This window comes from Cucurbita moschata, unplaced genomic scaffold (assembly GCF_002738365.1).
Source record: "Cucurbita moschata cultivar Rifu unplaced genomic scaffold, Cmos_1.0 Cmo_Scf00010, whole genome shotgun sequence".
NCBI classification, from domain to species: domain Eukaryota; kingdom Viridiplantae; phylum Streptophyta; class Magnoliopsida; order Cucurbitales; family Cucurbitaceae; genus Cucurbita; species Cucurbita moschata.
Window position 1 is genome coordinate 5,510,864 of NW_019268526.1, and position 24,044 is coordinate 5,534,907.

The 24,044-nt window shown below is 38.3% G+C and overlaps 6 protein-coding genes across 24 annotated transcripts in view; 3 read left to right on the top strand and 3 right to left on the bottom strand.

The window, feature by feature from the left end:
* LOC111449071 (enoyl-[acyl-carrier-protein] reductase [NADH], chloroplastic-like) overlaps positions 1–1,499 on the bottom strand; it is a 5,326-nt gene extending 3,827 nt beyond the window's left edge. The window contains exons 1-2 of one of the 2 annotated variants that reach the window (XM_023088917.1): positions 1,266–1,499; positions 112–422 (exon numbers count right to left, since the gene is read on the bottom strand). In XM_023088917.1, the coding sequence (XP_022944685.1) occupies positions 112–385 (274 nt within the window). In that variant the 5' untranslated portion in view covers positions 386–422; positions 1,266–1,499. Of the gene's footprint in view, positions 1–111; positions 423–1,133; positions 1,209–1,265 lie in introns of those variants that run through there. The other variant, XM_023088918.1, reaches the window with a different exon arrangement.
* A 1,047-nt stretch (positions 1,500–2,546) lies between these two features.
* Positions 2,547–4,052, bottom strand: LOC111448354 (GATA zinc finger domain-containing protein 8-like). The gene is made up of 3 exons (XM_023087904.1): positions 3,737–4,052; positions 2,881–3,318; positions 2,547–2,790 (listed from the first exon to the last, which is right to left on the bottom strand). Exons 1-3 carry the CDS (start codon positions 4,010–4,012, stop codon positions 2,707–2,709), a joined length of 798 nt encoding a protein of 265 aa, XP_022943672.1. The 5' UTR covers positions 4,013–4,052; the 3' UTR covers positions 2,547–2,706.
* A 2,452-nt stretch (positions 4,053–6,504) lies between these two features.
* Positions 6,505–7,887, top strand: LOC111448353 (delta(12)-oleate desaturase). Its single transcript, XM_023087903.1, has one exon. It carries the CDS (start codon positions 6,541–6,543, stop codon positions 7,666–7,668), a length of 1,128 nt encoding a protein of 375 aa, XP_022943671.1. The 5' UTR covers positions 6,505–6,540; the 3' UTR covers positions 7,669–7,887.
* A 1,155-nt stretch (positions 7,888–9,042) lies between these two features.
* Positions 9,043–10,374, top strand: LOC111448352 (bifunctional fatty acid conjugase/Delta(12)-oleate desaturase-like). The gene has a single exon (XM_023087902.1). The coding sequence runs from the start codon at positions 9,105–9,107 to the stop codon at positions 10,251–10,253; it is 1,149 nt and encodes a 382-aa protein (XP_022943670.1). The 5' UTR covers positions 9,043–9,104; the 3' UTR covers positions 10,254–10,374.
* Positions 10,375–11,361: 987 nt separating this feature from the next.
* On the top strand, positions 11,362–17,855 carry LOC111448351. Of its 17 annotated transcripts, none has more exons than XM_023087890.1 (5): positions 11,362–13,269; positions 13,919–14,162; positions 14,477–14,516; positions 14,754–14,975; positions 17,283–17,855. In XM_023087890.1, exon 1 carries the CDS (start codon positions 11,700–11,702, stop codon positions 12,855–12,857), a length of 1,158 nt encoding a protein of 385 aa, XP_022943658.1. In that variant the 5' UTR covers positions 11,362–11,699; the 3' UTR covers positions 12,858–13,269; positions 13,919–14,162; positions 14,477–14,516; positions 14,754–14,975; positions 17,283–17,855. The 17 variants fall into 17 exon arrangements, with proteins under 17 accessions (XP_022943658.1, XP_022943662.1, XP_022943651.1 ...); XM_023087894.1 differs by having other exon boundaries at positions 14,813–14,975; XM_023087883.1 differs by adding an exon at positions 15,666–15,773 and having other exon boundaries at positions 13,919–14,975.
* Positions 17,856–17,957: 102 nt separating this feature from the next.
* On the bottom strand, positions 17,958–23,858 carry LOC111448350 (probable plastid-lipid-associated protein 12, chloroplastic). Of its 2 annotated transcripts, XM_023087881.1 has the most exons (11): positions 23,527–23,858; positions 23,378–23,431; positions 20,895–20,969; positions 19,955–20,074; positions 19,687–19,878; positions 19,494–19,577; positions 19,307–19,399; positions 18,839–18,892; positions 18,638–18,714; positions 18,373–18,480; positions 17,958–18,292 (listed from the first exon to the last, which is right to left on the bottom strand). In XM_023087881.1, the coding sequence occupies exons 1-11, from the start codon at positions 23,776–23,778 to the stop codon at positions 18,205–18,207; spliced, it is 1,197 nt and encodes a 398-aa protein (XP_022943649.1). In that variant the 5' UTR covers positions 23,779–23,858; the 3' UTR covers positions 17,958–18,204. The 2 variants fall into 2 exon arrangements, with proteins under 2 accessions (XP_022943649.1, XP_022943650.1); XM_023087882.1 differs by lacking the exon at positions 19,955–20,074.
* Positions 23,859–24,044: the final 186 nt, after the last annotated feature.

A 24,044-nucleotide genomic window follows, 5' to 3' on the forward strand; every position in this document is an offset into this window, starting at 1 on the left:
AAAAAAAAAAAAAAAAAAAAAAAAAAAAAAAAAAAAAAAAAAAAGAACTATACACAACATATGTAAACCAGAACAACAAAATAATGAAAAATAAATCGAGAGAACTCTAACCTCGTAGATCAATTGACAGCCCAGAGACAGGCTTACTATCACTAGCTTCAGCCATTGCTTTGGTTACAGTTTTCTCATTTTTACCAGAAGACGAGACAAACTTCCGGTAGAAAAATGGCGATGATGATATGTTGCTAGAACTCGAAAGCTTAGCCCATGATGATGCTTTAGACCTGCTGCTAACAGTTGTTCCACATGGCTTCAAGCCTTTCCTAGACTGCAATTGGCAGTGTCTTAGTGTTGCTATCTGAAGGTTAGAAGCTGCTGCCGCCATCTTCAGGAAATAGTATCTCGCAGAAGAGAATCGAGATCTGCCCAATTTAACCACGGGAACAGTAAGGAGCTAGGCTTCAAATGTTAAATAAAATACCGTTTCATTTATGTGAAGTTCAATGGAGGAGGGAAAAAATAGTGATCTAACTTGGCTACTTTTTAAGGTCACAATAGACAACTTCAAATAAAATACAGGGGCAAAAAAAAAAAAAAAAAAAATGAGAACTCGAGATTCTGGTTATTCATTCTCTGCTTAGCTGTTTAAAACTTGGGGGTTGGAATCCACTAATATGACCAATATTCAAGATCCGAAGCACCAAAATCGCTATAAGAATTGCCAGCTAGTTCAGTTCCAGTTATGTATTAACGGCCCTGATTTATTAGAAAAGGACGAAACCTGTTTATCTCAACATTAAACACTCATTTCCAAACAGGATGACACAAATTTATTATGCCATTGGTTTTTGTAATCCTTAAACAATTATTTGGCACAAGATCCTCCAGGAAAAAATATATTTCCATCGCCATGGTAGATAAAATTATCTTCTGAGGAATAACAAAATTATATCGATCAGTTAACAAATGGCGCAAAACAACTAGTCATAGTAATCTAAAACGGACAAGAGACTCGGTCATAGTTTCCAATAAAGAATACCAACATGTAACTACATTACAAAACTCGCATTCGGAAACAGAAATTCCAGAGACTAACAAAATTCGAATAAGAAAACAAAACCACATGGATCTACCAGTTAGATTGCGCGAAAAACTAAAACGAAACTAAATCGAGAAAAGGTTGAAACAAGCTTCTAGTCGTTGGAGCAGTGAAATGCTAATGAAAAATTGGCCACAACACAAAAAGATAGAAAGGAATTGCTTACATTTTTGTGACAGAGAACGGCAATGTGAAGAGAAAAGGGACTTTGGAGAAGTTAAAAAGCAGAGTTTCCCGAAATCCAGAAATAGAAATAGAAATGAAATGGGAAAAAGTGGGTTGGAAACGAGAATGGTGAGGTAGAAGCTTATACGGGTTTCGATGATAACAAAGATGGAAAGGGTTGGGGCTTCGAAAATGTCGACAGCCGCGAAGTAGATCGCGCGTACACTATGCTCTCAATTTTTTCCCTCTTTTTCAAAGGATCCATTTTAAAATGTATTTTACCCAAATACCCCCATCAAATTCTCCCACTCTAGTCAACTATTTAATGAATGTTGGCCTAGTGATGGAATATTTAGTTAGTTCTTTTTAAATAGTAAAGTATGTCAAATTAATGAAATGGATTATTACTCAAACTATTTAGTTAATTAGTATTATATATCAAATTTATTGAATTAGATAATTTAGTAAAATATTTATTTACTTAGTAGTGTTGTGGGCTATTTGGACTCGTGAGGCATAATCGAGATTAGTTCAGATGGGACTAAACCCAAAAGCAAATAAAACTGGACCCAAATGGGCTTCGGACAAGAGATGGATTGCCCAAATCCCCTCCAGCCTATCCATTTGTTGAGTGGGGCATGTTTGTAATATCCAAATTTACAGAAAATTTGAAGAAAATGAAACTAAAAAATAAATGGAAAATAAGGAAAAGAACACGGAAAATAAGAATGAGGAAAAAAATAAAATTCAGAATTTCAAAATTAAAAATAATAATAATGTTAAAAAAAAAATAGATTTTTTTTTTTTTTTTCTACTGCTCTAGGATGAACTCCATAAATAACGAGTAAACCTAACAAGATAAATAAGCTCCAAGAAGCTGTATGGTTAAACAATGAGTTAAGCTCTTAGAAACTAGACATTAAATGTTAATAATAGTGAGCTACAAGGAGCGAACTATTAGAATAGATGATTCAAAGAGAGTCTCATTCGTGCTATAAATAATAAGGATCTACAACCCTAATACACGTGAATGATATAAGGTAGATGTAAGATATAAATAATGAAATTCATTCATGCTACTCTTCTTTTGAATTAAGTGTATATTTTGGAGGAGGTGGATAAATTTAAATCCTAATTTAGGATCGGATGATTAAAATTAAAGTTTCAGTTAGTAATAAAAAGAAATTACGTTTTAGAATCAAGAGATGTGCGCATGAGGACAATTTCATTATTGAACGGTAATTAAATCAATTTAATGTAACCGAGCTTCAATTAAAAGAAAAAAAGGGATGAAGACAGAAATCAAATTCTTAAATAAAAACAAAATTTTGAAATCTACAATAATTTAACAAGTGACACCTAGCTCTTGCCATGCGTTACTTGAAAAGAACCCGAGGCAATGCCCAGCGTTCAAGAAAAAGGCTCCCTCCGCTGTTCTCTTGCTACCCGTGGTTGTTCTCTGCTGCCATTGCTTCCTTATTCATTATTTCCTTTCTATACCTTATGCCGCAGGCGTTGCAAAGGCTCTGAAATATTAATCCACCATCCACTATATTACAACCATTATGCTTCTCAATTCACTACTTTCTATTTTAACATCTTAATTAATCTCGTACCTTAGGACCAAGAGGGCCTTTACGCCACATGGGCGTGAAATTGGTGTTGCAATTGTAGTTGGTGCACCTCCTCTCGACCTCGTTGCAGGCAGAAACTCGGCGCCGTTGCAAACCTCTCCGCCGGCCGCCCCCGGAGGAAGCTTCCGCTTCATGATCATCTGTTTTTCTACAAGCAGGGTTGAGGAGTGTGTACTGGTCATTATTGTAATTTTGAAGAGGAAGATTGGGCATGCCATTTGCAGTGCTGCCAATGGTCTTCGCTGGATAAGTGTTGCAGTATAAACTTGGATGAAGCTGCCCAAAGTTGTTTGACTTGAGAACATAGGTTTTCAGCTCTTTTGACCATACAATTTGGTGAGGGTTGTAATTCGCCTCACTCATCATCTCACCACTTCTGCCACCGGAAGACGCCAACCCATGATTATTGTTCACCATCACCTGTTTGAGTTTTGGTTTAATATCATTGGATTAATCAGTGATACATCCGATTTGAATTTCCACGCATTTCCATATCAGAACTATACATCCTTAATCATCATATATGTATATGTATATCACATTGACATTAAAGCTTCAAATTCCTAACTCTAAAATGGAAAGAAGAAAAAAATCTGGAAGCACTAGGATGGAAGGCTAGTTAATATTAAGATCGTGTACACACTAGTGATTATTAAATTTAGTCAAATCACGCCTCAATTGAAAAACCCCTAATCAAGATTAGGCAGAGACAGCACAATAATCAGTTTTGAAAAAGTTGTTTGAAATTTTGATTGAGATCTGCAAAAGCTGATATTTGATCCAATTAAGCAAAAGAGATTGGGGTTTGTTTTGAAAATAAGGCAGGAGAGAAGCAAACCTGGTGAGGTTGAAGCGCATGATGGTTGATACTGTGAAGAGGAGCGGAGAAAAATGGTTTAGAATGATCAATATCAGGACGTTCACCGGCATTGGCATTGGCATTGGCATTGGCATTGGCGTTGGCATTGGCGTTGGCATTGGCGTTGCCGTTGTCATTGCCATTGGGGAAGCCAAGTCGGAGTGTCAAATCGACCTGACTTTCTGAGTGAAACCGAGGATGATCATATTCTTGGGTTTTCATTTGAGACATCGGACGCCATATGTGAGGCTCCATTTTGTTGTTGGGTAGATGAAGAAAAAGTTAGTTAAAATGCGAGCGCATACATAGACTGGGTTCATATTTGTGTATGTGTGTGTGTGTGTATATATATATTCACCTGGGGCGCCGATTGGGGAGAGAGGAAAGGATTAATCATATGGGTGCATGAAAATCTTAAAAACCGATGTATTGACAAGCTGGAAGGATGATAATTAAAGTAGAAAAGGACAAAGCGGGGTTTTAAGAAGAGACAAAAAGGGAAATCATGGGTGTAGCTAGACACCGAGAGACAGAGTTGAATGGAAAATGTTAATTATATTGTGAACGCGAAGAAATTTTAAATTAAGAGGAAGATCAGAAAAGACATTAAGAGGAGGAGGAATAGAAGCATGAGGGTGTGTGTGTGTGTGTACACGGAAAAAGAGGGAGGAAATGATTGGTCCCTATGTGTGCATGTCTGAAGCTGTGGTTTGAAACATTGGTTGAAAATTCCACGTGTTGGGAATCGGGGGATTTGGTGAAGGAGAGGGACAGGGTGGAAGCGATTAGATTTTGAAGTTAAATTATGAGAGTTAGGGAAGGAGTGAGCGTGGTTTGAACAAAACTGGGCTGTATCCACTTATAGTTTCCTTCACTTTTGGCAACCTTATTATTAACCTTTGTCTTCTTCTCCATCACACGAGATCCCTTCCTTTCCTTCCTCTTTATCCAAGTAAGTAATTGCTATCATTTTATTTATTCCCCCTCCTCTCTTTCTCCATATCTGCCTTGCATCAATCAATTCTTCCAACCTTTTTCCGATTCATATCCTCCTCCACATTTACCCATATACGTTACCCACCCTCAATATTCCCTTTTTCTTTTTCACCTCAACTTCCCTGACCTAGACTAAACCTAGATCGAAGGTATATACTTTATATATCATTTAAAAACTATATGCTAAAAGTGAACAATATCATATTATTGTGAAGAGAGTCATAATCTTAATTTAGTTATATCAACAAAATCCTCAATCGTCGAACAAAAATGTTGTGAGCCTCTAATATGTAGTCAAGAGTGACTCCAGTGTCGAACAAATGATGTACTTTGTTTGAGAATTTTAGAGAATGAGTCCAGGTTCGATGAAAGGGAGGCTATTTGAAGGCTCCATAGGCCTCAAGGGGGGGCTATATGTTGTCCTTTGTTCGAGGGGAGGATTGTTGGAATATATCTCTATTGACATGGGGCTTTTGGGATAAATCAAAAGCAAAGCTATAAGAGCTTATGCATAAAGTATGTGGACAATATCATATCATCGCGTAGAGTTGTAAAATTACTAGAAGAATCTTTATTTAAAGAAAAATGAGAAAGATAAAAATATGTGTAGTATGTATACATGAAGCTGATGTATGTATGTAGGAAGCTCAAAAATGGAATATCTGTTGGAGGATAAGGAAAGGAGTGATGGTATAAAAATCTATGGGCCATTGAGTTTGAAGTTCCACAGGATTCGTCTGGTGAGGGAAGATTCACGTGCGAAGGCCAAACGCAAGCAGCCGCTCACTGCTGGGTCAATCAAGAATATTTGACGAGTGTTTGGTGCAGTTCCCATACCAACATAAAAAGCTTGGGGCATAGCTGCCACGTTTCACAGCAAGCCGAGAAAATCAATGCCGCCCCAAATTTAACTAATTTACATTTTGTCTTCTCTTAAAACTCCACAAGTTACTCTTAAATGATGTCACTAGCTATACCAGGCGGTTCCGTTTATGAAAATATAATTCACTTTTCGAATTTGTATTCTTCAGGTCTTGTTGCTTAATTACCCCTATTTCCATTGGCAAGTCATTAGTGACAAAGCACTCTCCAACAGCATGGAATATTGAATAAGCTTGTCCTAGTGGCAAAGCACTATGGGCTCACATGCAGCTTGTAGTCAGCTCAACTCCAATTCAGTTCACTAACATTTTCTAGTTGGCATGGGTCATTTTGGTGTGTTCTGGACCAAATTAACCCTAATTTTGGATGGTACAGATCACTTAAACTCTCATTTGGGTAGTTTAGTAGCGTTTTCATTCTAGGATAATCAAACATGGTTAGAGTTGAATTTATGCGACGATCAACTAAATATAAGAACATTGAATTGAGCTGATGACAATAAATGTTTTACCATTGAAAGGCCTAAAAGTTGATTAGATGAGTTTTTTGATGCATGAATAACAAGTTTCTATTATGGGTTATTGAATTAGTCATATTTTATTTGATGTGCGAGCAATCACGTATAATGGATCATAACTTTATAATAATAATTCTATGTTATAAGAAATACCATAAACATATTAGGCAGATGTTACATGAAAATGTGGCTGTCATGCATTATATCATATAATAAAAATAAGTGTCATTACATTTTCAATCCAAATCATTTTTCGATTTCTTCCCCTACGTTGCATACGTGGATCCATAATCCATTTGGGGTCCATTCACCTCCACGTGACCAATGTTCTGCTGCTGCTTTTAAATAACAATCTCTCAGTTGAAAACTCGAAGCATTCATACCCGCCATGGGAGTTGGAAGCAAAATGGAAAAGGCGGTCCATGAGCGAGTTCCACACGCAAAGCCTCCTTTCACTCTCAGCCAAATCAAGAAAGCCATTCCTCCCCACTGCTTCCACCGCTCTCTTCTCCGTTCCTTCTCCTGCTTAATTTCCGACCTCGCCTTCGTCTCTCTGTTCTTCTACCTTGCCATTGCCTATTTGCCCCTTATCCCCCACCCGGCCTCCTACATTGCATGGCCCCTTTACTGGGTTTTCCAAGGCTGCATCCTCACTGGCGTCTGGGTCATCGCTCACGAGTGCGGTCACCACGCTTTCTCCGACTACCAATTAATCGACGACATCGTTGGCCTCTTCTTCCACTCTGCTCTCCTCGTCCCCTACTTCTCCTGGAAATACAGTCACCGGCGCCACCACTCCAACACGGTCTCCCTCGAACGGGATGAGGTCTTTGTCCCCAAGCCAAAATCCCAAATCCCCTGGTTTTTAAAGTACTTCAACAACCCACCAGGGAGGCTCATTTCACTCCTCGGAACACTCACCCTGGGCTGGCCCTTGTACTTGGCCTTCAACGTCTCGGGCCGTCCCTACGACCGATTTGCGTGCCACTACGATCCCCACGGTCCAATATTCACGAAACGAGAGTGGGTTCAAATTTACATTTCGGATACCGGGATTTTAGGCATGTGTTTCGTGCTGTACCGAATTGGCGTGGCGAAAGGGGCGCTGTGGGTGATGCGTATTTACGGAATTCCGTTGCTGATAGTGAATGGGTTTTTGGTCTTGATCACGTACTTGCAGCACACCCATCCAGCGTTGCCGCACTACGACGCTGCGGAATGGGATTGGCTGAGAGGTGCCTTGGCGACTGTGGACAGAGACTATGGGGTACTGAACAGAGTGTTTCATAACATAACGGACACGCATGTGGTTCACCATTTGTTCTCCACGATGCCGCATTATCATGCGAAGGAGGCGACGGAAGCGGTGAAGCCAGTACTGGGAGAATATTACCGGCTCGATAGGACCCCTGTTTTGAAGGCCATCTGGAGGGAAGCTAAGGAGTGTGTTTACGTTGCGCCTGATGAGGATGCTAATTCTGATAAAGGAGTCATCTGGTACCGCAACAAGCTCTGAGTCTGTCCCGAATAAAAACTGAAGCCCACCAAAGGGAAAAATGGAAGATCAAAATGGTGGGATCTCGCAGTTTCTTTCTCTTTTTCTTGCTCTTCTTCCTTTTATGGTCTGTCTGTACGTATTTGAAGGAAGACCCGTAGTGTTCTACTGTTATGAAGGATGAACCTTTTGAATGTGTATGTGTGGTTTTTTTAATCCGTTAATTAAGGTCAACTTTTATTGGTGGGTTTACAATATATATAAGTCATGTTGTTGCTAATTCTATTCATTTGATTAACTAAAATGCAACCAGTTGGAAAACTGAGTACTTATCAAATGGACTACTAGCACGGTAAGTAATTCAAATATTAAAATTAACGGGTTGAATTAGTTTTATATTTTACACAATTTTATGTCATTTGACAGTTACAATAAAATAGTTTCTTTTTTTTTTTTCCCTAAAAGTTTAATTAGGGATTAAAATTTTTAATCGGTATAAGTCTAAATTTGAACAATAAAATAATATGATAACCCAAACTTGACCGATACAAAAATATTATAAAAACATTAAAAGTTGCACCAATATTGAATTTAATACGTACTCTAATTTTAAGAGCTTACAATACAAGAAATTTTACATAAGAGTATTTTAAAATGATTGAAATGAACTTCACCTTCAAAAATCTCTCCAAGTTATAGTTTTAATTCGTGAATATACATGACAAGTACGTTTAAAAATGTATAACCATTTTTTTATAATAATTTAAAAAGTTACGAAGTGGTTAACTGTTTTGATATCACTTCCAAACGTATATTAAATATATAATTAAAATGGGAGATTTTAACTTCATAGTATTCTACCAAATAAACTGTTAACATATACATTCCAACCCACATGTCAAAAATCCTAAGTAAGTCTTGATCACACATATAATTATCATAATTAAAGCAACAACCTAACCAGTCTCGTTAATCATAATTATAATAGTTTATTTAAACAGAAACATAGAGTGTTAAGAAAAAACCTTGTCGCGATGATACGAGAAGAGAACAGAAACGTTGTGGCTAGCTTTCTCTAAAATAATAGACGACGTGTAAAACTATGGAGGCATGGAAGTTGTGGTTCTACACGTGTAAAATGTCGGTGCAACTAAAATAACATGTGGAAATTTCTATGAACAGAACAGAACAGAACAGATCCCAATGGAGCTGTCTCCCTCTGTCTACATGCTTTTGTTGTTCCCCCGATGAGCCTAACACATATTCTTAAGTTGCGAGCTTCACAGACACAAAGACATCCCATTTTGACAAATGTTTGGTTTCCTTGTAAACTTACCTTACCAGACGCCAATTTGCTCTTCCTTCTAGCATTTTACACACTTATTAAAGCAGAGTGGGGGAGTTATTGTTTTCTGGGAGATATAGACTAAAAGGAAGAGAGAAGAGCTTTGGAATAAATGGAAATGCAGAAGCGAACCCCAGCAAGCAAATTGGCGTTGGGGGAGCGCATTACACATGCTAAGCCTCCCTTCACCATTACTCAAATCAAGAAAGCCATTCCTCCACGCTGCTTCCAACGATCCCTCTACCGCTCCTTCTCCTACCTAATCTTCGACTCCATCTTCGTCTCTATATTTTATCACATAGCCACCACCTATTTCCACCGTCTTCCCCACCCACTACACTGCCTGGCTTGGCCTCTTTATTGGTTTTGTCAAGGCTGCGTCTTCACCAGCCTCTGGGTCATCGCTCACGAGTGCGGCCATCACGCCTTTTGCGATTACCAATTTGTAGAACATCTCCTTGGCTTCCTGCTCCACTCTTCCCTTCTCATCCCTTACTTCTCTTTCAAATTCAGCCACCGCCGCCACCACTCCAACACCGCATCCCTCGAGCGGGATGAGGTGTTTGTCCCCAAGCCCAAGTCCAGAATGCCCTGGTATTTCAAGCACTTGACCAACCCACCCGCCAGACTCCTCATCATCTTTCTCACCCTCACCCTTGGCAGGCCAATGTACTTAGCCTTCAACAGTTCTGGCCGATTCTACGATAGATTCACCAGCCATTACTATCCAAACAGCCCCATATTCAGCGGAAAAGAATGGCTTCAAGTTCACATATCCAGCGCGGGAGTTGTGGCCTTCTGGTATTTGCTTTACAAATTGGCGGCTGCAAGGGGAATCGCTTGGGTCATCCGCATCTACCTACTGCCCCTAACCGTAATGTATGCGTTTGTGGTGTTGATCTCGTCGTTGCAACACACGCACCCTTCACTCCCATACTACGATTCCAGCGAATGGGACTGGCTTAGAGGAAACTTGGTGACGGTGGATAGAGACAATGGGATTCTGAATAAAGTGTTTCATAATATAACGGACACGCATGTGATTCACCATCTGTTCCCTTCTATGCCGCACTACAACGCCATGGAGGCGACGAGAGCAGTAAAAGAAGTACTGGGAGAGTACTACCACTTCGACGGGACACCCATTTTAAAGGCTGCGTGGAGGGAGTTCAGAGAGTGCATTTATGTAGAGCCAGACGAGGACGAGGGGGGTTCAGCTACCTGCAGTAAAGGGGTCTTCTGGTTCCGTAACAACCTCTGAACAATCTCCTACTTTTATACTTTCATCATATTGGTTACATGTATTAATCGGTCCCAAATCTCACACACATATATATGACAATAAATATGATGAAAATAAACAAAGCAACTGGTAGCGGTAATGGTGGGGTTTTTCTTTTCTTTTCTTTCGAGTATACCCTGTGGTTTTCAACAATTTGCATACTTGAAAGAAGATTTAGCTTTCAACCATTTGCAACTAAATTACATTACTCAATTCTTTATACCATCTACACCCATGAGTATCACTATATCAAACTTAGGCGGAGTCCCACATGCTCTACTGCATTTAATCCATTTATTCGCTAGGTTATAACTCAGATGGATGGCTGTTTGAGATGTCCTAATGAGACGAGCGACACGTGGATTCATTCTCAATGACAGGACTTAGTGAGCTGCGATGAACGACAACGCCTCGAGATTTGGGATGGCGTCAAGACATATGGGCATGTTGATTGGGATCCAAGAGACAAAATGAGATGAGATGTGACGTTGTATTGATAGACCTCGGCCCTGAAAAGGGTCACTGGGTAAAAGCAAGTTGGTTGTGTTGAACATGCAAGTTCTCTCAAGAGTTGTGAAAGTGTCAAGATTACAATACGCCTATCCTTTTTTAAAAAATTTAATTAAATTTCTATGTTTTATCATTTTTTTTTATTTAGTCTTGAAAATTTAGAATAGGAAAAATGTTATCTAATATGTTCTCACCTATTGATTTTAAAAATACAATGAGTGGAAAGTTGAAGTATATATGAAAATGATGAACTAAACTTAATTAATTAAAACATCCCCTCTCCATTGTGAAAAGAAAAGTTGTACCAATAAAATCATGAAAAAAAATAAAATAATACAAATCAATAATAAAATTCTTATTGGGTCGGGCTTAATTGTCTTAGGTGGAACCGGCCCAATGATATAGTTTTGAAAATATAGAGAAAAATGAGGCTACGTTTGTAATTTTGGCCATAATAAATTCTCATTCCTTTAATAAATGGTATGACACATTTGATGACGAAATTCAATCTGACGGTTGAATCATGACCGTCCATCCGTGGTCCTCTCTACTATAAATATCTCGAGGGCGCGCCTTGCACCGACCCAAATCAGTTTCCTCAAGAAATCAAGATTCCTACCTTTTTCTCGGAGTAAAAGGCAAAGCGGATAGAGAAAAATTGTTGGCGAAAATACTCTGGAAAAGCCTGTAACGCCGCATAAGGAGTTTTCTTGACTCGTTATCTAGAATCATCTCTCAAGGGAAGGTGTTCTTCGGATTAATTCGTCGCGAATTTTTTGTTCTTGTTTCAGGTTTGCGATAAGGGATTTTTAATTCTCGATCGTGTTGGCGTGTTTTTGATCTGGAAAGCGAGAGAGATATTATCGTTCGATCTTTAATTTCTTCGTCAAAGCTTTAGGTTCGATATAGTTTGTCATGAACGATCAGAATCCGATAATAAATCAAGCGCAAATGATTAGTATGAACCATCCGCAGATGGCAAACCAGCCTCATGTAATCAATCAGTCTAAAATTATGAACCAGCCACAGGTAATTAATCAACCTCAATTTCTGAACCAAAACCAGCTATTGAGCCATTCTCAGATAATGTCTCAGTCGCGCGCCATCAACCAGGCAAATCTTTTGCCTCAGCCTCAGATGATCGTGAGTCATTCTCTGCCGCCTATGATGAGTAGAAACCATAAGGTATGGGCACGCCTGCAGGCCCCTTTGGATCAGAACAAGAAGTACCGCAATTTCCCGAAGCCCAGCTACGGAATTACGAAGCAGTCAAGGTCGGGACGAGGCAATTGGAAGGGGAAAGGCGTCAGTGACAAAAGGATAAACAATAGAAGAACGGTAAAACCCTTACCGGGTTCCTTAATTGGTCCGAATAATGCTGGAGGGTATCAACCTCCAAGTCTTCACGAGTTGCAGTCTCAAAATCGTATAAAAGCTCGAAAGTTTTACCCAAAAAAGAAGTTCAGTAATAGTTTTGCACCTTATGCGCCTCGGAATACCTCGTCTTTTATAATTCGTGCGAAGAAGTATGGTGGGATCGCTTCACTTGTGTCCCCTAGTCCCGTAACACCAGCCGTTCTTGCTACTCCAATGTTCTCCCCTTCAAGGGAGGCGTTGGGTGATATGGCCAAGGAGGAATGGGGTGTTGATGGTTATGGATCAATGAAAGGGTTGATAAGGCTTCGAGGGTCTGAGAATAAGGCGGAAGTGCAGGAGGAGGAGGAAGAGGACGGTGGTGGCGGGTCGAGTGATAGTGATGTAGAGGAACATCTGGAGGTAGAACGTAGATTGGACCATGACTTGAGTCGATTTGAAATGATATACCAGAACTATGGAGTAGAGTATAATAACTGTTTGGAAAATAGGGTCGATGATCAGGATAGCCATATAGCACAGTTGGAGGAGGAGAACTTGACATTGAAGGAGAGACTTTTTCTTATGGAGAGCGAGCTCGTTGACATGAGGAGGAAGTTGCAACTTCTCAGGGAGCAAAACACAGCAATTGACGATGTGAATGAGGAGGTAATGGAGAACGTATCTGAGAATGAAGGCGATGGAGGGTTGGAGACGTAGAGTACGTATCTGAGATTAGACCAAACCAAGATGTTGATATTGGTTCTAAGGAGGACGATGAAGAAGTCCTGGAGATTGAGGTAAAGTGGTTGAGGAGAAATACGTACGCTGTTTCAATAATTTTGGGTGTATACATGACACTTAAATTTAAGAAATGGGAAGACCAAAAACTAGTTTCTTACATCAAATACGAAACCGCTCATTCTCCCTCATTTTGTATTCCAAAGTCAGGCGTTCCCTTTCTTTTCCTTGAAATCGCATTCACTCTACCTTCTCACCCACCATGAAATTAGCCCTAGCTTACACGAAGAAGATGAGGACCCCAAGCTTCAAAGTCGCCCCGATGAAGAGCCCCACTTTCTACATTGAGATTGAAGTTGCGGCCATTGAAACAACTTCCCGTTGTTTTCAGGTTCAATTCCAAAGCTTTTTCTCTGTATTTGTTGAAATTTGTCTGACGAAAAGTGGAATATATCTTGTGAGATTCAATTGCTGCAGAAAGTCTTCTACTAGTTAAATGCCTCGAGTTTCCAAGTTCTTGTTTTTTTTCAAAGCTTTTTTAGTCAAACAATGTTCCTTGTGAGAAAAATGTTAATCAAAACAATGTAAGCCTTTGAGGATGTTGATCTTCATAGTTGGGAATCATCGTGTAATGTGCCGATGAGATTCTCCAATCACGGGTGCATGAATCTTCTTGGTAAGAAATGAGGTAATAGTTTTGAGGAAGAAGATGACACCATAGAATCTGTTACTAATCCATGTATTACTTCGGTTGTACCCACACTTAAATGCAATGTGGCGTTTTCTCACATCAACACAGCTGCTCTCTCCAAGTTGTATTATATTATTGTATTGTATTCTTTTTATAACACTGCCCATCTATTTCTTTTGTTGCCATTGTAATTGCCTTGTATAGCTGCTAAATTGTTATCAAAGACTTCTAGGTCTGTTTGTAAATTGAGCAGAGGATTTCATCCAAAGCATTATTCTTCGTTTATTTCCATATTTCTTTGGTGGAGGGGTGTCATTGTGTTACTTTCCATAAAATTTCTATGGTGCAGGGGGTGTAATTGTGTTTAGAGAGAGACTGTGAAGGTGTGTGATTGGCCATGGCTAAGAGAGAGGGATTAATGAGTTTTCGCTGATTTTTTCTCCCTCTTGGTCTTGATGGGTTAAGCTAAGGCAACATCATGAAGTGTTGTGCTGGTTACCATGACGATGTTGATGTTTGTGAGAACTGAGGTCCAATGGTGAAGCTCTAGTTGTTGGCTAACCCAAACCCATCACTGAACCTCTTGTAACTTGGTAACGTTTTCGCTATATGAGAAATAAAATGATTGTGTTGCAACTGTACTTATCCTGATTAATAATAGCGAACTCTGATATTAAAAACCATCAATTTAGGCAATAGTTTTGGCTTGTTAATAATTTCCTATGATTTTCTTTGTTGAGAAATATACCTCTCAAAGCATATACATGCAGAGTTTGTGTCAGTTCTATTGCCTTTTGTTCTTCCTGTGGTTTGGCTTTGTCATTTTTTTTTTTTCGTTCATTGGCCTTGTTATGGTTGGTTATTATGTTAAACTAATTCTGTGTGCTTGAATTGTTGGTGCCGGAAGTACTTCTCTTTGGAGTGGTTGTATGCTTTGACATTGTAAGGTAAGGTATTAATATTAGACCTAAGGTCATTATCGAATTTTGTGCTCTATTGTTATCATCTTTTGATTCCTATAAGATTTACATACCTTTTCTTGGAAAAGGAAATTGATCTTAACTCTAGTCATTTTTGTCTCTATTACCATCTTGCAATTTCAAAAGCTTTTGTTGTTTGTGGTTTCTTTTCTAGTACAAAAATCTCATAACTGATTTGGTTTTAAATTATGCTTTGCTTTGTAGGACAAGCAGAAGTGATTCTTGATATAGATAGCTAATTCCCTCTTCCTTTCTTGCATAAGCATATGTAGCAGCAGAAAAATGCGACATTCTCCTTTGTATTGGAAAGAAAGCGCATAAATATGCGAAGGTACCCATGGAAGTATTTGCAAGATGATAAGGTAGTGAACTTCGATAACTCACGAACATAGATGTCGTTGAATTGTGAGCTCAAGACTAATTAAGGTATGGTTACCAAAGTCAAATTTATTCTAATGAACTTTTCTACGTCTCTTATTTTAATAAAAAATTTTCCATGCAATATGTTTATTATTTGATTGAAGATTTTTGTCTTCAAGACTCAATTTCATCTATAGTCGAAATTGTTGTTGTGTTACTCCATAATTATTGGTGATGCATTCCTGAAAGTTTAGTCATGAGTTACTGCTGGAAGTTATTGAGCATACTTTCAAGTATATGTTTCATATTGGAGCACTTAATGTGTGCCTTCTACCTCACTTGTAAATCTACATGAACCTTTCATGTGAACCCTTTTCAACAAAGCTCCCTAAACCTTGTTTGTAATATTTGTATTTTCGATAGTCGTGTTGCTGTCTCAGGTTCATTGCAAATATGCCATCCAGTATCAATTTGGGCATTCTTCTATGAAGATTCATTTTGTATGGTCCTGCTTTCGATGCTAAAATCCTTACATTTCAGGAATTTTATTGCCTCAGATGTCTTTCCTAGAAGAGTAAATTTTGGAAATTTTGAAGAAACAATGGATTAAACAAAATTTTCCTTTAGGTGCAATCCGTATGCACTCTTAACTAAAAAGATGTTTCCCCAAAATTTGGAGTCCTGATCAATGAACCAATGCTCAATTATTTGAGGGATTGTGCCAAACTAAATTAGAAGGATAACTCTCTCATGCAGCTAATTATCGGTTATTGTTGGGAAAGCAGATGGTGATACGAGGAAGAAGAAAAAATGAGAAGTTAGGAAGGGAATTTCTTATGAAATTTCGCAAATTTTCTTGGATAGGTGAGTTTTAGAGAAGCATCCTGGATATTTCCCTTTTTTTTTTCTTTTTGATAAAAGGAAAAATCTATCCCGCATTGTAGGGATATGAATACCAATGGAATATTTTTACTGTGTCCACCCAATGGTTATTCATTAATATGGCTTATAAGTTTCCCTTTCATTCACAACTTTTTTTTTTGGTTCACACACATTCTTTCAATCGCTTGTACAATTGTTTTCATAAAGAAATTTATTTATTATTCTTTTTTTATAAGGCTATTTGGCCTAATTCTTTAGGTAATTTTTGTTTGACATGTTATTAGTGGGGCATATAAATGCTTTATTGAAGTTTGAATTATGTACTAGAAATGCTTCTATCTGAATCTGTTATACCTCATGTCGTAAGTTGGAGAGATTAAGTGATAGTGAAGGATGAAATGGGGAAGGAATCAGATGAAGAGCTTTGGGCAGACGATGTAGCAAATGATCAAGAAATGAAGGGCAAACTTGTTCTAGGAAGGAAAATGAAAGATAGGATATGGATTAAAATTTGGGGTAATATTTTGCACGCAAATTCAGGGATTAGAAATGAAACAATGGTCAATGATGAAGAAGAGCAAATAAGCATAATTGTTCCTGTAAATATAGTTGTGATGTAAAGGAAGGATGTGAAGAATCAAAGGAGGATTCTGTAACAGGAAACGACTCTTGTTATGGATAGGCCTATTTCAAGAGAAGTGCTTGCACAAATGATTAATTTTGTGCAACGAAATCCACTTTTTTGAAGTGGCATTTTCTTGGAATTCTGTCGTCACTGTTATCTTCTGCAGCTTCTTGTTTATTTCTGACTGATATTTTCTTTAGAATCTCTCTTGTTGGAAACGGCTGATGTTTCTTAATCAAGTTTGCTTCTTGTCTAGCTTAACTTTCAAAGCTTTTGTGTTAGGTTCCAAGTTTTATATCTTTTGTTTCTTCTTTTTTCTTTTGGTGTAATTGGACTCTGTAGTTGAGGTGATGATTCAGTCTGCGGAAGATGCTAGTTTGTGTTTTATCCTTCTTTTATAAAATTTATAAATATATATTTTAGCTTTTTCGGTGTCAGGTTGAGGTTTTCGAGAGTCATTGCGTCAATCATGATGCACTAGTTTGGGGTGTACATACAACTTTCTTAATGTAATCACTATATTTGTTCTTTCTTTTTTTTTTTTTTTTTTGGTATCTATTTCGGAATTATCTGAATCAAATGCTTCTTTTGAACTAATTATGGGGAGTATTTTTGTTTTTGGGTTTTGTAGTTAATTAGTCACTTATCCTCTTAGTTTTGCTTGCTATTTTGGGGTTTCAACTCTGTTATTCATTTAGTTAAGCGGGTTTGAACTATTAGGTTAAGCATTCAATTATGGGAATCATATGCAGGTAGCGATTTGAATCGAAGCTAGTTTCTCCTATCATCTTAACCTCTACTAATTTCCTAATGCGCTATTCAAGCCATTGCTCAACGTTCTGACATATCTTTATTTCCTCGAGCAGTTGTTGGAAGACAAAGCTTGCATCAATTGTTTTCTTTTTGGAGGTTGCAGCGTTTTTGTTAACACGAGCGAGTAAATCAAGTTGCGTCATTTGAATGAGCTTCTTTTAGTGTGCAACCCAAGAAGAATTATGTGATCATGTAGTAAAGACTTACGGGTATAATCCTTTGATAGCCTTTGTACGTCCTCCTCTAGATTCTGATGTCTTCTTGTTACCGTCTCAGTCGTTGACATTCTATGTTCAATTTGGTTGCCAGTAGCTGAATGGGTCAATTAGAAATGGTTGCAGCTGAAAAGTGCTATTAGGAGGTTTTCTGGCAAGCTCTTCAATGGTTTTCAATAGTGCATGGACTTAAAGTTCCCTTGCTTCGATATTCTAAGTGCTTATTCTCTGTAGATATGGATGTCTCCATAGATGTGTATGCCTCCCGTTTGGTACATGTTACTGTTTGATGTAACAAATAGCAAAACTTTTTACATCTGGACATTTTTTGATGTAGCAAGTACACGAACTCCTGTAATTCATGATCTGCTTCATCGATTTGTAATTATAATAAAAAGTTCCTTACATGCCCACCCATTGTTTCTCCAATTTTCTACTTTTCCAGCCACCCAATTGTGAGGAGAGTGGACCAATGTCGAGAATGGGCAGTAAAATGAACAGGAATACGACATCGAGAGGAATGGTTTAGTATAAAATTAGAACTAAAACTCGAATCTTGGGATGAGATTCATTCACAGATTGAATATGATTTTTTCCTTATCTAGCCAACAAAACTTGAGGGAAATAGAGTCTTCGAAATGATTTGGGGTTTTGTACAACTTCAATTTGATGATTATATATTGTTAAGACGCTAAGGTACCATCTTACTTCTATACATGGATTTCTCACCTCAAGGGCCTCCTCTTTTCGACAAATCTTCCTACACCTGCTTTGGTTCGCCGACCCGTAGATGAACAAATAAGATGTTATTGTATCCTCGTGTGATTCTTATCTTCCCATCGTTGTATCTGAAAATAATCTGCCAAGTTAATCAACTGTGTAATACCACCGTTGAATAAAAGAACAACCAAGTACAGAGATATCTTACAGAAGTTGGAGCTTAAACCGGCTCTCCATTTCCACGGGATATCCAAAAGGACCTCCAATAATTGCAGCATCATCCATTGAAACATCGTATGTGTCGTCCTCAGATTTCCTGCCACATAAAAACCCATGTCTATGGCAAATCGAAAAACCCGATAACAATTGGGAACATATCATGTTATGTATTTGCCAGTCGGATTCTGTTCTTCCAAACGATTTCTGAGAGCTTTGCTACGCAATTAAATGAACTATGTGATTGGGAAACTTACACAAAAGTACCGGTCATGGAAAATCTCATTCCAAGCAACATATCCACTCGAAATTTCATTTGTCCATTCTTGATAATCTGTCGAGGTAGGAAGTGTACTTTATGCATGTGACTAGTATAAGGGTATGATTAATTTACTCCATAAATAAAAGTTATACATCATCAAAGCATAATACAGTGATTGCCATTATGTTTACTCTACCTGCATCCCCATGAGACCATTTGCAGCATTCTCTATCCAACTATCTGTTTCCATCTGCAATTTACAGTAATTGGATAAGTAGCTTCTTATGAAACGGGAACAATAGGTAAATCGTCCTTTGCAACAAATGCTGGGAACAATAGGTAAATCGTCCTTTGCAACAAATGCTAAGGGTAGCTAGATGAAATCGTATAAAAGGTTGCTTCTAGAGAGGGATATGCAGCTAAGTGGGTTCCAAAATTATCACAACTTTTTGTGGAGACTATAACTTGCTGATACTCATCTTATGTTAAAACTAGAACCACTACCCCTCGACACTCATGGCACACAGCCTTAATGGATAAGGTCTTATACTTAATTCAAATACTTATTCAGGCTGTCCACATTGTACCACCCTTTCCTTTAACTGATAATTTGGTAACCTATTTTCTTTTGTTCAGCATACGGAAATATGACAGCATAGACTACCTGTGAACTCCATAACATATTCCAGTCTCCCTCGAGAAGCTCCTGTTGAAATTTATTTTCATTCCGATACTCAGAGATGAGCTTATCAATTGCCTGTAGTAGTTCAAGTACTCGAGAAATCAACCGGACGAGAATATAATGAATTTGATTATTCTCTATGATGAGTGTATGTGGAAAGTGCGCTTACCTCATCGACTCGTTTACCTGCAGAAATTGCTAGCAGCAAGTTTTGCCTTGCTTCCGTTTGCTTTTGCAACACAAACGTGGTGCCCTACACTATTACAATGGTTCTCTATGTCCTTAGCAATTGCCAAAGCAACTCGAGAAGTTGCAAGTATGTGAGACATGTTCGAGTAACCGAGGAAAGTGAAGTAATTTACCTTGTTTCCTCTTGAGATGCGGAGGTTCCCAGAGGGAGATAAATATGTGGTGTCCAACCAGCCCTTTGCTTCATCTCCAAGAAGTCTGAATGGTACAGGATATGGAACCTTAAAAGGCAAGAACTTGAAAGAAAATGCTGCTTTGTCAAATTGGAAAAGGATGCGTTTGCCATCTTTCACTGATGCAGCCGCCTACAAGGAGAGAATAACATTAGAAAGCAAGATACTTGAGATTGATATCCGATTATTAAAAGATATAAAAACATGCCTCAACTTTCAGCTCTCCGATTGCATCAGAGAATTTAACAATGTTGGAGACCCGTGGGTCGTTTGTCCGTAGAAAAATCTCTTGAAACACACTGAAGAAATCAACTCCAACAAATGTTCTCTGAAGGAAAAAAATCGACTTCAGAATTTTACTATCTTTTGTCCATATCATTGCTTCAAAGTTTGCACTTAATTGCAAACTGATTATATCTTCGTTCCACACAATCTTATCAGAATTTGAAATTAATTTATAATAATTAGTGACTGAGGTAATGCAATAAAACGTTTTCAAAATCCTTTGTTAAGAAAAACACTAACTAAAAGAATTTAATATATATTAGTCCTTTCAAGATTTATCTTAAAAATTGTAAACAAATACCTTAAAGGACTGTTTTTTTCCGTGGCTTCCAAGAATTCTAGAATTCCTTTAGATCAGGATAGATCTCAAAGTAAAAATCTCAGATGTTTTATATTCACGAAAGGTCCAAAAAAAATCCTTTCTAGGGTCCTAAGTATCTTTTGCTTATAAATAGGGAGAATGTCCCACATATGAGGAAAGCAAGCAAAGCTAGAAAAAAAGTGAATGAGTGGGATTAGAGTCTTCTTTCAGAAGTGCCCATTTTTATTCATTCTCAATAAAAAATTTCTTTCTTCCAAGTCCTTGTTTCTGTCCTGCACTAATTTTTTCAACGACGAGATAATCACCATCTTTTTCGTTGTCTATGGCTCAGGAAGATAGTCACAGTAAATGGATAATCATATTTGATATTTTAATTGATTAGTTTTCAGCAGATTTTTCACCTAATTTTAATCAAAATGCTGAAAGAAATTTGGAATCTAACTTCTGAACTATGATTTAATAATAGTTTAGGTACACGATCATAACATGAGAGAAGGCAATTGCTATTGTTGGAGCACGTTATAAAGAATTCAAATTGAACCTGTATTATGGACGCTGTTCCAGGTCTAGTTGTGAACACCAGCTGCCAACGTCCTTCAATTAAGCTAGAGTTCGTCTGCAGGCAATGAAAGAGAGAAGAGAGGATTAACAAAGACAAAACGTAAAACTTGCAAAATAGAGGCCAGTTATCTTCATTAATTTTCATGCATGTTGAAGATATAATACCAAGGACAAATTTCTAAATCTCTATATGGCGGACAGAAATCTCCGGATTACCACATAATGTTACAAGTTGCTGCTTTAGCATTGACTAATTAAAACAGGACTTTGAAGCATACGAATTTCTTAAGAAGACTGTAGTAACATACAAATAAACTTGTAGAATATGCCGAGTGAAGATGTAACCAGAGCGTAATAAGAACGCCTGGCATTATGGGGGTTCAAGTATCAGAGGTACTCCAACATCCGCCATGAAAGCCAATTCCTTCATATTCCAAAGCTCAAACGAGAGGGTATTTAACAGAGGGAGGCAATAGTCAGTCACCCTGCCCTTCTACCTGTAGTTCCCTTTCTTACCCACCAATTAACTAAAAAACTAATAACACTCCCTTGACCAGATAACAGAAGGGGATGTGGAAAAGAAACTAACAAAGGGCTATCACCAGCTCCCACAAATCTTCATCTACAGACCATTTTGTCTTCACTCATCACCTTTCAAGAAAGGGACTGCTGGACTTACCGACAAAGTCAGAAAGGCTGGAAATTAGTAACCTTTATCTAGTCTGGGCCTTTCTGAGACTTAGTACTGGAGATTAGTAATCAGAGTTTACCCATTGCATGAATCTCAGAAATTAACGCAACCTTTCACAGAGACTAAAACGTTTGGTCCTCTCATGATACGCTTCTTTCTTCCAGGTAGACCCTCTTTTGGATGAGTATTTTTCACATACATTTTTAGTTTCTCTGCACGATGGCATTTTATGCATTTTGAAGAGGTTCACTTTTAGAACCTGAATTAATAGCCTTCCACTCCTTCAAGATAGCCTAACCTAAAAACATGCATTACTCCGCTATAGGTAGTAAGTGCGCCTTTCATTTGTCATAAGCAATCCCAGTACTTTCCAAGACACCGATGTGCTCTTGTCCAAAAGTCTCACGTCTAGCAAATTCAATCTCTGCTGTTCCCCCACGATATTTGCATAAGCAACACTTCCGAGCACTTTTGGATTCCTAAGATCAGCAGGCGTTCTTGTTTTTCAGATACCATGGACTGCAATGCTGTTGGAGGGAACCAGTAGAATGCATGTGAAGTTGTCACCTCTGCTTTAATTTTCTGGTGGGTTTGCAGCTTACTCTACAAGAAGTTTCCTGGTTTCTTTCTGTCCAACCATTTCTAGGGACACTTTTCTCGTAAGTTTCAGACAATTACTTCAAAACTGAAGGATAATTGAATTGATGATTCAAATACTCTAGCCCATTATTAGTTCTCTGCTTCTTGATCTCCTTACAAGTCTGTCTCCACCATCTCTTTCCGCTGCTGAAACTTCGAGAACATGGATAGTGATTTGTGAACTAACAAGCTTGAATGATTAAACCCGTCAAAGTAGTGACTGAAAGTAATCAAAGATACCAAGGAACTATAGTTTTGAATACCATGTATAGATATTTCTACTTCCACTATGAAAGCTAGTTCCTTTCTATTAGAGCTCAAAACTATAGTTGTGAGAAAACCAAAAGTAAAATCGTGAAAGGTTATTTTCAAAGTCCAAAAGTAAAATCATGAAAGGTTATATTCAAAGTGGACAATTATATATCAGTATGGAGGGTCGATGTTCCTATCAGTGGCCCCAGAGGCATGCCCTTATCAGCGATACTAGAGGCATGCCCTTATCTTCATTTAGTCATGTCAGTAGAATTCTCAAGTGCCAAGTAAAGAAATTGTGAGTTTCGACTTTCGAAGGTATAGTCATAGTGGCTCAGGTGTCTGAATAAAGAAGTTGTGAGCCTCGTAAATATAGTTATAGGGACTTAGGTGTTTGGAGAAAAAAGTTCATGAGTCTTGAAGGTGTAGTCACAGTGCAGATTTGTGCTATTGGACTAGCAAAGAATAGAGTTGTCCAAATAATGCTAGACAGATAAATGATCTTTTAAGAGGAGGCTCAATTATGTACTTTGTTGAAGGATTCCTAAAAGGGAGTCGTCAGGAGGCTTGGAAGAAGTCTTCAAAGGAGGCTAAATAGTGTAGTTTGTGTGAGTGGAAGATCGTTGGAGTCATATATTGGCTAATTATGGAAAAAATCCTATTTCCAACCGTACCCGACTTTTTAGAAAAATCAAAAGTAAAATTATGAAAATTTATGCTTAAAGTTGAGAAAATCAACCAAGAGTGTAAAGTTTCGTCATTCCTATCAAGTAAGACTGTTTAAACATGGCTGAAACAAAGAAAATCAGTTGACAGTACTGTTGATTGTGCAGTTAATAACAGAACTGTTGAGAAGTGATAGGGAAAGCCAACCGGATTACCGGATCTCGCACGCCTTCCAAACCTTCCAGAACACTCACGGCCTGCTCGACATTCTGAAGAAATCAGTAGATTAAAAGAAGTTCAAACTCTGAATCTGGACTGAAATAAACACCGCAAAAAAGAATGAAGAGAAGGGCACAAAGATTACGCTGAGCTGCTGAGAAGAAACAGAACGGCCTCGACCTTGGACACCAATGAGAGCCTCAATGAGAGATTTTTCGGGTTCAGAAAACGAGACGACTTCTTTCTGCTGCTCATCGACAAGAGAAGATCGGCAACGGAGACGAATATGTGTGTTGTAGCGATGGTACCGTTTGATCGGAGGGAGAGGTGGAGCTTGTGGAGTGAAAAATGACCGGTGAAGATATGTCGGCGCTATGGCATTAGCTTTAAGAGCCATTTGGGTGGAAGGCAAGAACAGAGCAACCTGAATTACGGCCCAGATTTTTGGTTATCTTTGGAGAAGAAGCTGAGTGGTAGTGGTGGCAGTGTTAAGCGACTGATTATCGATTTGCATTTGTCTGAGGTGGATCAATTGCCTTCAGACACGTGGACCGCTATTGCCAGAGCGAGACTTGACCCATCTTTTTTTTCTTTTTTTTTTTTTCTTTTTTTCTTTTTTTCTTTGGAAGAGGAGATAATTTGAGTTGGAATCTTGTCCTCAAA

Coding starts and splice junctions, on each gene's coding strand:
- LOC111448354 (XM_023087904.1), bottom strand. CDS start 4,012: ATGGAGCCTCACATATGGCGTCCGATGTCTCAAATGAAAACCCAAGAA. Junction 3,319..3,736: donor ATGCGCTTCAACCTCACCAG/GTTTGCTTCTCT, acceptor AAACTCAAACAG/GTGATGGTGAACAATAATCA. Junction 2,791..2,880: donor AAGGCCCTCTTGGTCCTAAG/GTACGAGATTAA, acceptor TTAATATTTCAG/AGCCTTTGCAACGCCTGCGG.
- LOC111448353 (XM_023087903.1), top strand. CDS start 6,541: ATGGGAGTTGGAAGCAAAATGGAAAAGGCGGTCCATGAGCGAGTTCCA.
- LOC111448352 (XM_023087902.1), top strand. CDS start 9,105: ATGGAAATGCAGAAGCGAACCCCAGCAAGCAAATTGGCGTTGGGGGAG.
- LOC111448351 (XM_023087883.1), top strand. CDS start 11,700: ATGAACGATCAGAATCCGATAATAAATCAAGCGCAAATGATTAGTATG.
- LOC111448350 (XM_023087881.1), bottom strand. CDS start 23,778: ATGGCTCTTAAAGCTAATGCCATAGCGCCGACATATCTTCACCGGTCA. Junction 20,075..20,894: donor GAACAGCGTCCATAATACAG/GTTCAATTTGAA, acceptor TTTTTCCTTCAG/AGAACATTTGTTGGAGTTGA. Junction 18,481..18,637: donor TCCATGACCGGTACTTTTGT/GTAAGTTTCCCA, acceptor TTTATGTGGCAG/GAAATCTGAGGACGACACAT.